The 16,429-nt window shown below is 44.0% G+C and overlaps 1 protein-coding gene across 1 annotated transcript in view; it reads left to right on the top strand.

Annotated features, from left to right (window-relative positions):
• The first annotated feature begins 9,732 nt into the window (after positions 1-9,732).
• LOC126191546 (uncharacterized) overlaps positions 9,733-16,429 on the top strand; it is an 84,588-nt gene continuing 77,891 nt past the window's right edge. The window contains exon 1 of the mRNA XM_049932456.1: positions 9,733-9,856. Coding sequence (XP_049788413.1) covers positions 9,846-9,856 — 11 coding nt within the window. The 5' untranslated portion in view covers positions 9,733-9,845. The remainder of the gene's footprint in view (positions 9,857-16,429) is intronic.

Raw genomic sequence — 16,429 nt, 5'->3', positions numbered from 1 at the left:
GCCCGGTAGTCTCCGTGCCATCAAGGAATATCGCACCGGTTATTCCGTGACTGGACATTGCACTCCACACAGTCACTCATAGAGGGTGAAGAGACTTCTCGATCGCGAAATGTGGATTCTCAGTCCCCCAAATGCGCCAATTCTGCTTATTGACGAACCCGTCCAAACGAAAGTGAACTTCGTCGCTAAACCAAACCACTATTATGCCCCACGGCCAACCGTGGAGTTTCAACGTCCTAACGTAAACCGTGCAGAAGTTATGACGATTTTATTTCACATAGTTCAATAGTTGTCACCCTGTAATATTGAAAAAACTTTGAAGTAGAAACGCTAGCTTTATAAAAAAATAAAAAATAAAAACAGGAGAAATGGGTAATGTAGACAATTTTAAACCAATTTCTAGGCCATCGGTGTTTCCTAAAATGTATACAAGGCATTTCAAATCACATAATTCGCTGTCAAATGTACAGTTTGATTTTAGAAGTGGTTTAACAACTGAAAATGCTATATTCTCTTTTCTCTGTGAGACTATAGACTGATTAAATAAAAGGTTGCGAACGCCAGGCGTCTTCTTTGATTTAATTAAGGCGTTCAATTGTGTCGATCTTTGATTTAATTAAGGCGTCTGATTGTGTCGATCACCATAAATATTGGACCATTATGGAGTAAGGGAAGTAGCTCATAGTTGGTTCATCTCTTACTTTAAGAACAGACAGCAGATGCTAATTCTTCGCAATATTGAGAATGGCTACGACGTGCAGTACCATTGGGTCACAGTTAAATTGGGGTACCAAATGACATACCTTCTAGTACTACAGGTGATTCTAAAATATTTCTGTTTGCTGACGACACCAGCTTGGTAGAGAAGGATGTTGTGTGCAATACTGACACGTTATCAAATGCTGCAGTTCAAGACATAGCCTAAGTTCGTGTGCTTCAAATGCCCCACACCCGTTCTGAAGGCAATATATACGCTACCTTCAATTCATTCTGACGTAAAAGTGCCAGCAAAGAGCTTTTTATCACCGACACGCAAGACAGTGATGGAGTTGGAAGTTTTTAGTTTTCATCGTATTTCTGGAGAAATGTAAGTGTAATCCTGTCATCTTTCTGTTGATACCACCGGAGAGATCCTTAAATAAAAAATCCAACGGCATAATATTTTGCGAAAAAATAAAAAGTTTCTTAAATTATCGTTTTCTTTTTCATCTGAGTTTACGAACTGATCCACGGAATAATTGCCGACCGAAGTGAGCCCAATATTGCCTGTTGGCAATATTACGAGGTTTCATATCATAGTTCAAATGCTTACTACACTCACTTTTTCAATTGTTATGATTCGGTTTTACCTGACACTCATCCTCATAAAGTTTAATCGAACAGTAAGGCTTCTAATGTGCAGAAAGATATGGGGAAATGACAGACACAGTCCACTTAAAATCTTCGCTGTGTATTTCGTGCTGTCCGGAATGAAGGAACGAGAACGCTGAAAGTTCAGAAAACGTTTGCAATATCCTAACTACCTATTCCGGACTCCATGAGAAGTAACGTTGGAGACAGAAAGTGTTAATTACTAAATGAGGGTCCCGGCGGAGGTTCGAGTCCTCCGTCGGGCATGGGTGTGTGTTTATCCTTAGGATATGGCTTGGTTCAAATGGCTCTGAGCACTATGGGACTTAACATCTGAGGTCATCAGTCCCCTAGAACTTAGAACTACTTAAACCTGCCCAGGCAGGATTCGAACCTGCGACCGTAGTGGTCACGCGGTTCCAGACTGAAGCACCTAGAACCGCACGTCCACACTGGCTGGCCTGTCCTTAGGATAATTTAGGTTAAGTAGTGTGTAAGCTTAGAGACTGATGACCTTAGCAGTTAAGTCCCATAAGATTCCACACACATTTGAACATTTTTTACTAAATCAGTTAATTACAAAAATCAGTTTTATGTTATTCGGAATGAGATAAAACAGATGGCTTCCAACTACAATTCTCTACAGGAAACGACAGTTTGTAGTCCAACGGAGCTGTCTTCCTCATTTTTAAAGCAGAATCCAATGTCGTCAGTCTCAGCTCCGCAGAGAGGTCAGCAGCTGCAAGCAGTTAATTCCATACATTATCTGGGGGTAGGCATTAGGAGTGATTTAAAATAGAATGACCATATAAAATTAATCGTCGGTGAAGCAGATGCCAGACTGAGATTCATTGGGAGAATCCTAAGGAAATGCAATCCGAAAACAAAGGAAGTAGGTTACAGTACACTTGTTCGCCCACTGCTTGAATACCGCTCACCGCTGTGGCACCCGTACCAGATAGGGTTGATAGAAGAGAAAGAGAAGATCCAACGGAGAGCAGCGCGCTTCGTTACAAGATCATTTAGTAATCGCGAAAGCGTTACGGAGATGATAGATAAACTCCAGTGGAAGACTCTGCAGGAGACGCTCAGTAGCTCGGTACGGGCTTTTGTTGAAGTTTCGAGGACATACCTTCACCGAGGAGTCAAGCAGTATATTGCTCCCTCTTACGTATATCACGCGAAGAGAAAATGAGGATAAAATCAGAGAGATTGGAGCCCACACAGAAGCATACCGACAATCTTTCTTTCCACGAACAATACGAGACTGGAATAGAAGGGAGGACCGTTAGAGGTACTCAAAGTACCCTCCGCCACACACCGTCAGGTGACTTGCGGAATATGGATGTAGATGTACATGTAGATGTAGACATTCAGTAAGTACTGCATCTCTTTCCAGTCAGTACAAACTTTAATTTTATTAATGTATTATATACCTAATATGTTTTAGAACAGTTGTAAGTAGGCTGTTTATGTCTTCTTTATGTAAGTAGGCTGTTTATGTTTTCTTATTGGCAACGTTACGTAGCGCTCTGTATGAAAATCACTGGCTGTGCTGTAACGTATTGTTGTGCTACGGAAAAGGCTGTCTCCTTGTAGCTATACCACAAAAGTTACTACTAAAACATGTTTTACTTTCCAGAAGAATTCAGAAAAACTGTGCAGATATAAAACAGATACACCGCAAAAGCAATATTGTAAATTGTCACTCATTAGTAACGTCGTGATATAATCGTGTAGCTGTCACATTACAGTTCTCAATTGTTTGAATTTTATTCTGAATTAATTCATTAGTTTCAAATATGCCGTCGATATCATCCCTGTCAGTACTTGCAGAGTGATTGTTAGTGTCTAGTTCCGTAGAAAATTCCGAACTGTTGTCTAACAAAAGGTAAAGCCGATTAATTTCCTCATCATGGTTTGAGAGCCAGTCTTCAAATTTCAAAGCTATTGACTTACCTTCTTTCTCGAAACTTATTTCAGCATCGTGAAAGCTTAAGATTGCTTTATGTAAGTAGGCTGTTTATGTTTTCTTTATGTAATTAGGCTGTTTATGTTTTCTTATTGGCAACGTTACGTAGCGCTCTGTATGAAAATCACTGGCTGTGCTGTGTGCAGTCTGTGGCTAGTTTGCATTGTTGTCTGCCATTGTAGTGTTGGGCAACGGCAGCTGGATGTGAACAGCGCGTAGCGTTACGCAGTTGGAGGTGAGCCGCCAGCGGTGGTGGATGTGTGGAAGGAAATGGCGGAGTTTTGAAATTACATATATTATGACTTTTGATGATATTAAGGTAAATACATTGTTTGTTCTCTATTAAAATCTTTCATTTGCTAACTATCCCTATTAGTAGTTAGTGCCTTCCGTAGTCTGAATCTTTTATTTAGCTGGCAGTAGTGGCGCTCGCTGTATTGCAGTAGTTCGAGTAACGAAGATTTTTGGTGAGGTAAGTGATTTGTGAAAGGTACAGGTTAATGTTAGTTAGGGCCATTCCTTTGTAGGGATTTCTGAAAGTCAGATTGCGTTGCGCTAAAAAATATTGTGTGTCAGTTTAAGCACAGTCTTGTATAAATTGTTCTAAGGGGACGTTTCATACAGTTAGTTTAATTCTGAAGACGATGCTCATAGTAGCGTCGAAACCTGGTCAATTTTGACTTAATATTTGTGACCGAGGCCTTATTTGTTTCTAAGACATTCAGGAGCTTGGGTCTTGACTTCCATTGAACCAAATGTGCTGTTTTTCTTCTCCAATTTCTCTGAAAATCAAGTCGGCTGTTCACAAGATATCACTAGGAGTAAAGGCAGCGCTCAGTGCGAACGTATGTCGCCACCCTCCACCCTCCTCTACTCTTACCCCAGCATCATTTTCCCCAAAAAAAATATGAACATAATGAAAGGATTTCCTCTTGGACCCAATGCAAGATTTTATGGACTAGGATGGATCCAGAGGAGTCTGTTCATAAGTGAATGAAGCATTTGGCTTCTCTTGTGAGACCTTTGCCGAGGATCTGTAAAAATATGGATCGGGATGTTAACTAGAGGTACTCAAAGCGGCCCTCTTCATCTGCCGTAATTAATCGCAAACCCTCCAAAATAATGAATAAGGTAGTCGTTATGTGTTAAATTAATCAAGTATCACAACACAGTTTATTAAAATGCAAGTGTACGATAAATCATCTGACAGAGATTGACAAATATAAACTAATACCTTGCTTAGTATGGTAAAGGTTCTGGGGGAAGCGTATACGTTTGCAATCGTGGCTGTGGTTGTAAGTGTATTGATCGTAAAATCCGCAAACCAGAATGAAGCTTGAAATTACTGAAACTGAGTAAAAATGATTTGATTGACCTTATAGTTCATCTCACTGTCGTGCCTAGATCTCACCATATTAATCTGCAGGTGGAAGTTGAAGTTTGTGTGAATTCAGTCATTGGGTGCATACCAATAACTTGTATTTACGACTAGATTCAACCCAGCCAGAAAATTTTCTAAGCCCCCTACACCGGCCGGAGTGACCAAGCGGTTCTAGGCGCTACAGTCTGGAACGGTCGCAGGTTCGAATCCTGCCTCGGGCATGGATGTGTGTGATGTCCTTAGCTTAGTTAGGTTTAAGTAGTTCTAAGTTCTAGGGGACTGATGACCTCAGAAGTTAAGTCCCATAGTGCTCAGAGCCATTTGAACCATTTTTAAGCCCCCTACTCTGGTTCAAAGAGTTGCCTGCCTGCAGAGACGCTCGGCTGATGAAGTGATGTTGTACCTTCTGCTTCCTAAAAGGCAGACTTGTGTTTTCGCGTTTTTCGCTCGTCACATCATTTACACTGAAGCGCCAAAGAAACTGGTATACCCATGATTATTCGAATACAGAGATACATAAAAACGCAGAATACGGCGCTACGGTCGGAAACGGCCATAAAAGACAAGTGTCAAATTGGTTCAAACCCGGGCGTGGGAAGCGAGAACGCTACCGCACGACCACGAGCTGCGGACAGACAAGTATCTGGCGCAGTTTGATCGGTTACTGCTGCTTCAATGGCAGGTTATCTGGACGCATCATCCAACGACGCTACAGAGCGTCGAAGTTAGCAGACGCCAGCGCCTGCCTCTAGGACACCCCTCCAGCAGCAAACGTGACTTTGTGTGGTGACGGACCGAAGGCGCAACGTCTCGAAGTGCTGTTTGTTGTTCAGTGATTGTGACTGATTGCCGCGATAGCCACTGGAGAAGATGGAACCAGCTGCCGCGTAGACAGGCCTTGTCTCCTACAAATGTGATGCTCTGTTGCCTTGGTGGACGACGTTGTTGACGCGGTTTTGCATCTCCAGTTTATTTTTCTCCTGTATAACGAAAAACACTGGAGGTTTAGAGGGCCTCAGGAGAAAAATAAACAGCCGATGGAAACCCGTGTCCAAAACTGTCATCCACTAAGGCAACAGAGCATCGCATTTGTAGGAGACGAGGCCTGTCTACAACGCAACTAGCTCCATCTTCTCCACTGCTGATCGCGGCAATCAGTCGCAATCAGCAGTGGAGAAGATGGAGCTAGTTGCGTTGTAGACAGGCCTCGCCTCCTACAAATGCGATGCTCTGTTGCCTTGGTGGATAACTTGCGAGACGTTCCGCCTTCGGTCCGCCAGTGTACAGTCACGTTTGCTGCTGTAGGGGTGGCCTAGTGTCAGGCGCCAGCAATCACAATTTCGACGCTCTGTAGCGTCGTTGCATGACGATTCCGGACGTGGTTTCTTATCCTCGATTTGTCTCTCAGACACACTCTAGAACCCCTCCAACATTGACAGAACGTTTCTGGTAAACCATGTAGACTACAAGAAAACTTTCAGTTGGGTAGTCGACCTATTTTATGATTATTTTTGAAAGGCGAGATACTCGATGCACTTAATACAACCAAATAACTTTACGAGAAAAGTGAGGATGATCTTTGCAGTAATCTTCAAGCGATCTCGATGGGTTAAACGCAAACCTACCTTTGAGGGGTTGAGATGTGCAGTAGACGAAAGGGCTGTTCTTGGGTGTAATGGGGACACATTTCGGGCAGGTATACTGCATCAACTTTTTTTTTTGCATGGTGCTGGAACTGCCCATTCTGCATCTCGCTATGCAAGGAAGTGACAAAGAGGAGACAAGATGCTCTATATTCTGTAATGGTTCACATCTCCCAAGACTGTAAAACGATGCCATAACTGCCGCCACGAAAGAAAAACGGAATAATTTCCCGTGAACGACCTGAAAACCACAAAATCAAGTGTTTCAAATGGTTCAAATGGCTCTGAGCACTATGGGACTTAACATCTGTGGTCATCAGTCCCCTAGAACTTAGAACTACTTAAACCTAACTAACTTAAGGACATCACACACATCCATGCCCGAAGCAGGATTCGAACCTGCGACCATAGCGGTCACGCGGTTCCAGACTGAAGCGCCTAGAACCGCACGGCCACACCGGCCGGCATCAAGTGTTTACTAAAGCCACGGCGTACCACACAAACTGCAGTTGGTAAAGCTACGTCTGCAGTTGAGTAGAATCAGAAAGCAGCATTTCTAGAAATAAGCGAGAATTCTGAAATCAATAAAAATTCTGCCAGAAATTCCAGGAGGAGGAAAGGTAGGTACGAGTTTACTTTTTCCATAGATCCTCTGAACGATTCTTTTATCGAAGTCATCTTGAACTAATTAGTTTACAGGATACGTATACAAGATTAGTGTTACCATTAACGAACATAATACCTTTTAATCCTACTCATGCAACTACACCTAAAAACTAGCAGTTTTACGGTCTACAAGTTTTTAAATAAAAATTCGTCCCTGGAATAGGAGTTGCCCAGGAGAAATGATTTTATGTTATTTTGAAATTTGATTTCCTACCTGTCAGAGATTTTGTGTCAAAAATTTTTTTCCTGTGTATGGAACTCCTTTCTGAGCCACTGAGAACTTCGGTAATGGGTAATGAATGTCATTTTTCCCTCTAGTGTAGTAGATATGGATATTACTATTCTTCTAAAATTATGATGGATTATTTATGACGAATTTCATTCGCGGATATATGTAGTGTGACGGTGCAGTTAAAATACCTAACTACACGAAGAGATGCGTATATGACGAACGCGGATGATCACCAAATGTTATTATTTCTGCTCGCTTTTGTACCATCAAGACTGACTTTCTAAGAGACGAGTTAGCCCAGAAAATTATTCCCTAAGACGTTATTGAGTAGAAATATGGAAAACATATCAGTGGTTGGAGTCGTTGTTTTTTATTGACTAGCAGTTATAACAAGAGTTGTAACTGTAGTAGAGAGAACCACTTCCCTCTACTAGGATTTATTGTGAAACTAGTATCATCGCAAAAGCACCAGTCTGCTTGATGAATCTTGAGTGACGTGGTTGACATGTACAGAGTGGGTGAGCTGCCCCTACCGCTGTCGCTTTATGCAACCAGCAATGTTATAGCTGCCCTCCATAAACCACTCGTGAGATTTTCATACTCTCTCGCTCTTTACACGCGAACTATTAGACCAACAGAGAAATGAACAGGGTCTTTTTGTAGGAAATTTTAGGTAGTTATATTTTGTTCTGGGGTAGGTTTTCAGTAGAGGTCGTAGTTTTCGAGTTATTAAAGAAGAACATGCAAAAGTGACTTTCAAAGGTACTCACACCCTGCCGCTAAAGATTTCTAGTGTGATGTCTATGGCACTCCCTCCTACCACTGAATACATATTTGCGACTGCACGAAATATTTCCCACATTCGAACATTTTTGGTCTTCATTGACTGGCCTTATTACGCCACCGGCTTAGTCTGGCACTTATAATTGTAAAATTGGCATTTGCGTAAATTTTAAATAACAGTTTCATTAACGTTAACAGCATAAAGTAAACAATTACATCGTTTTGTTCGTCAGGCGTCCTGACTGCGAAACTGCTGTGCTTGTAGGGCTAGCTTGGGATCAAAGTGTGAAAGTAATAAGTTTCAGCCGGCCGGTGTGGCCGTGCGGTTAAATGCGCTTCAGTCTGGAACCGCGTGACCGCTACGGTCGCAGGTTTGAATCCTGCCTCGGGCATGGATGTGTGTGATGTCCTTAGGTTAGTTAGGTTTAATTAGTTCTAAGTTCTAGGCGACTGATGACCTCAGAAGTTGAGTCGCATAGTGCTCAGAGCCACTTGAACCAATAAGTTTCAGCATAAGACAGAATTCGTTTTTTCTTCCATTGCTCTCACGTGCATGCTTAAATTAATAATATTAACTAATTAGCCCAGTCAACTGGTACCAAAAAAAGATCGAATATCGGGGCTATCTGGTGTAGTCGGAAATGTTTGTACAGTAGCAGGACGTGCCACGAACAACATACCCGAAATCGTAACTGACTGGAGATGAGTGTGTGGTGGAAGTGCACTTAAAGTTAACTTTTGTACGTTTTTCTCGAAAACAGTGGCCTCCACGGGAAATGTATACCAGTACAGAAATTAACTACTTTAAATTTTCTACAGAAAGATGGTGCTCATTTTATTCTGTAGGGCCACTAGCTTGTGCATAGGGAGCAAGAGAATATGGAAATGTCACGCGTTGATTATGAAGGGCTTCTATAACATTGTGGGTTGTATAAAACAACAGTGCTAGAGGGAGATGAATCACTCTGTATAAGGAATAATATTGGACCCAAAATTGAAGCCTGTGGAACTCCGTTGTTGATTTCTCCCCAGTCCTTAAAATTTTTCAACCTTCTAAGATTGTTTGAATTATCCAGAACAGCTTCCTTGCATTCTTTTTGTGAGTATGATTCAAACTAGTTATGCATAAAGCCATCAATTCAATAAAACTTAAGATTTAAAAAGAAAAGGAGTGCCGGTGGTGATCCGTTGAACACTCGCTCGTTTTCACCTTGCGTGTAGCCTACCCACCAGTGCCCCCGCTTGCCCCCCACCCTTGCGGCCGCCTATGTTCAGTATACTGCTTTGTCCTAGGTGTACGACGACTTCGCGGAGATACCGTACAAAGTGATAATGATGATGTATGCTAATGGAAGTGGCGAAATAATGTTGTCTGCTACTGGCTGGCCCACCAGGCGAAGCGAGAGGCAGCTGTCGATTTGCACACAGGACAGCCAGTAGACGCGGGCAGCTGGGCGGAAGGCAGGGGCGCCACCCTGGCGGCGGCGGGCGGCGCCACCGGCTGGCAGGGAGGGGAGTGCGCCCTCGACGCAGGCCGCCGATTGGCCAGGGGGCGTGGCCCGAGGTCGCGGGGATGTCCCCGCGCGCGCCGGCAGCGCGCAGTAGCGAGCGACGCGCAGAGCGGCGCAGTTGACGCGGCAGAGACACGGCGGCGGCACTGCGTGCGTGCGTGCGAGACAGAGTGCGTGAGCTGCGAGCGGCAGAGTGCGTGCGTGAGGAGGAGGAGCAGCAGCAGCAGCAGGGGGAGCCGCGAGCGACGCCGACGCGCCGCGCCGCCGGGACCGACGCGTACACACAGCGGACTCCACCTCAGCTGCGATGGTCATCCTGTGAGTACCGACCGGCGCGCGCTTTCACTTTCCACTTAACCTGCCCGCCAGTGCCGACGTAAACACTCCGTCCGGATCGGTAGCATTCCTCGCGCCACTGTTGCCACAAACCAACACGATGACTGATGCTTATCAAAAGCCGACACCAATCGAGGGATGTGACGTCAGTGGGTGGCGTGTACTGTGCCGCGGACCGCTCCCTTCAACTCCTGAAAGGGTAGGGTGTCTATAAAAAGTGACGGAATGTATTTTCGTAAATTATGCCACTGTTTGCCCTGTGCTGATAACAACACTACAGCGGAAGAAATTATTCCGGAGAAAAAGTAGTTACAACAGCAGCTTGAGATTCGAGCGTTCAACGTGACCGGCACCCAAAATGAGTCACATTTCGTACCAGCTTGATGTGGCGCCGGTCATAAGTGCGGCAGTATTGCGCAGTTGGAGAAACTGAGAAGAAACTTTGGCCAACTGTCACGTACCATCACAGCTGTATATTCGTTGTGAAATGTTAGTGGAGACTTATACAGTACAGTTCCGTCTTACAGCACATCCACGTTGCCAAGTTTTCGTAGCTGTTACGGACTTTCCCGTTCAGGACGAGCAAGCGAGCTATGAAATAGGATCAACTGTAGAGAATACATTGTAGACTAACCCGCTTTAAGACAGTGTAATTACTTTTACAACGTACTTAATCGTGACTTCCACAGTATCTGCAACCAACACGTTTAGATGTTTCGTACTCTTCTTGCGCTACTTGTCAATTTTTGGTCTGATATTTATCTGACCTATACCACTGTGGCGTTCTGGAATTTGTCTGAGGTACTATTTTCTGTCTATAATGTTGTCTCGACGGCAAATTCGTCTTCTTCCAAGAAGCATTGTAAGAATTAATACTGTCACCGATACTGTTGTGCCTTAATCTTTGCCTGCCAGCGAATAGCTTACCTTTCAGAGTATGTCGACGAAATTGGTGCTTTACAAGTTTCGGAGTTACCAACGGATTTGATGCTGTCATTTTCCTTCCACGTGTGTTTCCCCGCTAATTTTCTTTAATCACATCGGAAAAGATACCAATGTTGCCTCTCTGTATACTCGTAGATAAGTGGCTGTTAATACTGATAATGTTTTTTTTTTTTTCTTTTTTGAGGATTGCGTCAATTTTTGATTGGTGTTAAATTTTTTGTGAGACTATTTTTTTATTCTTTCACGGCGTGTGGCGTGTTCCGTTGACGGTTTGGTTGGAGTCTCGCCACCGATAAAGGCAACTGGGCCAATTGTCCAAATATTGTGCAAGGAAATGACAACAATAGCTCGTGTGTAAACACAGTTAGTTGGAAATTGTGGTAAAACGTATCAGATTCAGATGTCATAACAATGCCCAGAGACCGTGTGTTTCATAGTTACAGTACTTATGTAAAAATGTCGCAATAGTGAGTGCCCAGCTGCAACATCAAGATGAAGAAGCTGAAGACAACGTAATGAAAACGTATGAAAATATTGCATGAAATATCTTCTTGTGAATCTCTTGTGCATCTTGTTGTGAATCTCACCCACCGTTCGCAATATTAGCAGCAAAATGGGAAATGACAGGTGGTTCACTGTCCGTCATATACCATGAGGTGTCTTGCTGACTGCAAATGCACATGTATTCACTTTATCCGTGGTCGCGGCAGACTGCCTACAGGCAGTGAGGTTTTAAGACTCGGTGTTTGTGGTGAACGCAGCGCTTTCTCGAGCCGCTGGGTTTGGGGGTCTGCATGCAGCCGGTGCAGTGCCTCTGGCGGTCCCTGGCAGTGAAGGGGCGTTGCTGGCTCGCGTTTAAAAGCCCGCAGCCGGCCTCGAGGCGGGCAGACCGGAGTGCCTCGAAGGCGGGCTACGCGGGACTGGGTCGGTCCTCTCCTCTCCTCTCCTCTCGCCCCGGCTGGCGATCGCGGCCCGGTTGGTCCCCCCAGAGATATCGCCGTGTGTTTACATCCCGCGTCTCTGGAGAACGCGTCTGTCGCAGCAGCTCGGAGACGTGCCGCAGCTACGTAGTTCAGAGGTGACAGTGATTTTTGGGAGGTTTTCGTAGAAGGTCGTCTATAACAGACCGGTAACACGTGTACTTACACGCAGTTCATTGACAGTGGCGTAAACCTGCTGGCTGCGAGCTGTACAAAAATCCCCGTATTCAACACGTTTTACTCCAAAATTCCTCGTCAAATAATTAAAAAATGTCGCTGAGGTGTCTATTTCTTTAATTAATAAAGTTCTGAAAACACGATGGTTACTACAAACCCCTTTAACGAGTCCAAAGTTATTTGAACAGGAGTCGTCCCTTACCACGCAACGCCCAGGGTCAACGATTTGTTTCCCGCTAGAAACGAAACAGTTTTTCATGCGCAATTTTACGAGGCTATTCAAAAAAATGGTTCAAATGGCTCTGAGCACTATGGGACTCAAATGCTGAGGTCATTAGTCCCCTAGAACTTAGAACTAGTTAAACCTAACTAACCTAAGGACATCACAAACATCCATGCCCGAGGCAGGATTCGAACCTGCGACCGTAGCGGTCCTGCGGTTCCAGACTGCAGGGCCTTTAACCGCACGGCCACTTCGGCCGGCTACGAGGCTATTCGACAGAACTGTCCCAAATTAATCTAGTGCAATACACGGTTTAGAGACATGTGTTAACAGCGACAGTAAAAACCTTTGTTCTGTATGTCTATGTTGCACGACTCATCCTTCTCTTGCGTGCGACCCTGGCCGGCGCTGCGTGCTACAGCCATGCAGCAGCGCTGCTCAGTCTGTTCTGGAGTACTGGTAATTCCTCGTCTCTTACTGTCCCTGTTAATAACGTATCTCCAAAACAAATATGGCATTAGACTAATCTGGCATTACTCTATCGGATGCGCAAGTAAAATTCTGCTTAAAAGAATGATTTTGTTTCTAAATGGAAAAAAATCGACTCTTTTACTTCACACTCGACGTCGCGTGAAACATGTGACGAGTAATATTTGTCTGGGCTGACTCCAGCTACACGTTGCAAAAACGAAGCTGCTAATATCTGCCGAAACATCAGAGAAAATACGCATGGCGACTCCCAGGTGGGGCACCCAGAATGTGTGGTGGCCATCCACAGATGGGTGTTATGGACACAGATTTCTAAACCGTATTTATGAATGAAGTGAGTTCGACGTTTATAAACACAATCTTCACAGTAAAATGATTATTATTCTGCAGAAAATCCTGAAACTAAATCACTTGTGCCTCTTGAATTTACAATATTTGCCTTCTTGTGAAGCTAAGAACCGTGGTTTCCTAGCAAATTTGTTTACGCCAGTTGAGCCTGTCGCAGTCTATCTTGAGAGGAATTGCACAAGTGTATTTTTCTTATTGATTTTTCTTATTTTTTCCTAAAAAATATACACGTAAATCACGTCAAACGGGGAGCCCAGTTACACAAATTATTAACAGTTCTGTATGTGACAGAGACGCCCCCCCCCCCCCCCTCTCTTAGAAACCACAAAAATTCTGCGACCGAGTGTTACCGCTATTTAAATGATAACAAACATGAACAGGTAAGTCCTTATGTTGTCGGAATGAATGACACCATGTTCCATTCTCATTGTTATCTTAAATCGCTTTATCGACTACAGAGATATTATTTTCGACTAGGACATTTCTCAATTCCTTCTCGTCATACTGTCTCAATAGTAACATAGCTATCGATACACTAACATAAAAATATTCCATGTGGGCATTTGTAACGCATGGTTCAAATGGCTGTGAGCACTATGGGACTTAGTATCTGAGGTCATTAGTCCCCTAGACCTTAGAACTACTTAAACCTAACTAACCTAAGGACATCACACACTTCGATGCCCGAGGCAGCATTCGAACCTGCGACCGTAGCGGTCGAGCGGTTCCAGACTGAAGCGCCTACAAACGCTTGGCCACACCGGCCGGCCTGTAATGCATGCTGAATGACATTAGCTTAGAGAAAAATCGAGCAGGTGTGTGGGACCGGCTCAGCATTCTCCTTCGTCATTAAAAATAGTATAAATTTGTAAGCTGTGCACGTCACAAGACGTAAAAATGTTCTATCCGAAGGTACTAGAGAATTTTTTACTTTTGGAGTCAGTCATGTCCCAAAAATGTCTGACGACAACAATATGTGATGGTGCTGAGGGGAACGGTCAAGTCTATATCGAAGTCTTGGTAGAATAACGGGAAACTAATGTTCTGTTTCCAACATATGTGCGATCGTTTAGAAGATACTTGCGCAATCCTTACTGAAGTATTTCTCAACTGTGTGATTTCCTATCCCTTTGGAGATAGTAATGAAACCATATCAAAATGCATGCAGTAGTTCCTTAGATTTGTCACAACGTACATAAAGAAAAACAGGACAGCGACTTTATTTTACGTGTATATATGTCGTACGCTGAAACGACTCGTGCGTCACCTATTGTAGAATGGGTGTACTAACTGAGAAACGTTGAAGGGCGTGGGCACAACAGCTCAGCATACTTACATCGTTGTTGGTTGCAAGCTACAGGAGCACATACAAGACAAACAAAGAAACATTCATATTTAGGGTGTTAGCATATTTTTATTGGTGATTGAGGACAGTGTATTGGAAAACATTACATCAGAATTTACTTTATTTTCAGATTAATAATTGTAGTTATTAGTAGTAATACATGCACTTAGCGGTGCTGTTACGACCTTGGAAAAAACATCAGATAGTGAATTATGTGATGTGTTTGCGGGAAGATTGTTAGACACAGAGAAGAAACAATTTACGCACTGCAGGGGGTCCATATTAAGATACCAATGATCACAACAACTGCATTTATACCCCCCACGCAGTGTAAGGTCTATATATTAATATAAATGGTTCAAATGGCTCTTAGCACTATGCGACTTAAAATCTGAGGTCATCAGTCCCCTAGAATTTAGAACTACTTAAACCTAACTAACCTAAGGACATAACACACATCCATGCCAGAGGAAGGATTCGAACCTGCGTAGTGGTCGCGCGGTTCCAGACTGAAGCGCCTAGAATCGCTCGGCCACACTGGCCGGCTATATATTAATAAACTTGTACAATTGAAAAAGCACTACGCCAAACATTTAAGTACGAGTTGCAGAGCAATCACGCAGATGTCTGCTAACAGGGGACAGGGAGAGTTTAGATATAGGGCGAAGCAAAAGGCCGCAGATTTTTATGACTGGCGAAGGAATTTAATGGAAGACCTTGCAGAAACCTGCTTACTAGATACCAAACACCGGCTTTGGGGATGTTGTCTGCGAATATACCTCATCTCCGTACACATCATTTCCATACGGGTTGTGAAGATGTAGTTAGACTAATAACAGCGCGCGCGGACGTCAAGATTGTAACCTCCCCACAAAAATGTAAGAGAATAGAACCTAGTGTAACCTCCCAGCAAATAAAATAATTTATTGACAATGACAATTAAATGAGAACTAGCAATCTGACCCATGTATAAGCTGCCCACAAAAAACGTAAGTCAATTTAATAAGAAATGAATAAAATCTCAGTGACAATGAAAATGCAAATAGACCGAAATGTCGATCTTTAGGCCCTGATTAAACTCAAATTCTTACCTCAGTAAAACTGGATCTGCTCTTATTTTTCGCCATAGCTTGGAGGAAATGCTTCGTAAAAATTCTTTGAACTTACGTAAAAACTTTTCTTTAAGGAAATCCAAGGGAAATGTTATTTCAAAAAAGGATTGTTTGTTAAAATGCTTGGTTTAACAAAAACAAAATTATTATTGGGGCGATTCTTGAACAAATTAATTACAGTTAAGATCCATTACAATACATTATTAGCTGAGCGCAAATCTGCTTCATTACCTTATTTAACAATATACCTTGTCGTGAATCTCGACCATAGAGCCATGTCGACGCCCGCCGACTCCTCACACACAACACCGACTGTCTCTCGCGTACTACAAGCACAGACTGCCTACATGCAACTCCACTGCTAACTCGCAACAAAACATACTCTCGCGCTCGCTAGTAACTACTACTGCATCTACCGACTCGCTACATGCAACTGCTTCGCAACAACTGAACTCTCGCGCGCTATTACTCTCTCGCAACTGAACTGACTACATGCTCTCTGGTCAGAGATTCTGTGGCTCGCCATCGCTGCCTATGAAACGTACGCGTTTCAAGATGTAAGGTGCGAAAACTACCCACTACCACACACTTTGCAGGAGGTACAGACGTGGATACGGAGCTTAGGGCGTTGGGGACTGGTCGCAGTGCTGGTAGCATCGCGACAAGTGTGCACTCCGCTAGGCTACACGCGAGAGCCCCGGGAGTCGCGTGCCGGCCGGGACTGGTTATCCTTGCCGTGAGTCACCGCGCTGCAGACGCGCCGGGCTTTACGGCGCTGGCGCCTCGCCGTCGCTGCCGCCTCGCCACTGCTCTGCGGGCAACTGGCCCGGCACCGCGGGGCTGCTGCAAGAGCCTGCCCGTCCACTGTGTTGCTCCCATGTCACAAGGTGTGGGCACCATCCCTCAGGGCTCAATGCTTGGCCCAGCATTCTCGAC

Source organism: Schistocerca cancellata, chromosome 6 (assembly GCF_023864275.1).
Source record: "Schistocerca cancellata isolate TAMUIC-IGC-003103 chromosome 6, iqSchCanc2.1, whole genome shotgun sequence".
In the NCBI taxonomy this organism is placed as follows: Eukaryota; Metazoa; Arthropoda; class Insecta; order Orthoptera; family Acrididae; genus Schistocerca; species Schistocerca cancellata.
This window is presented reverse-complemented; position numbering and strand designations above follow the sequence as displayed.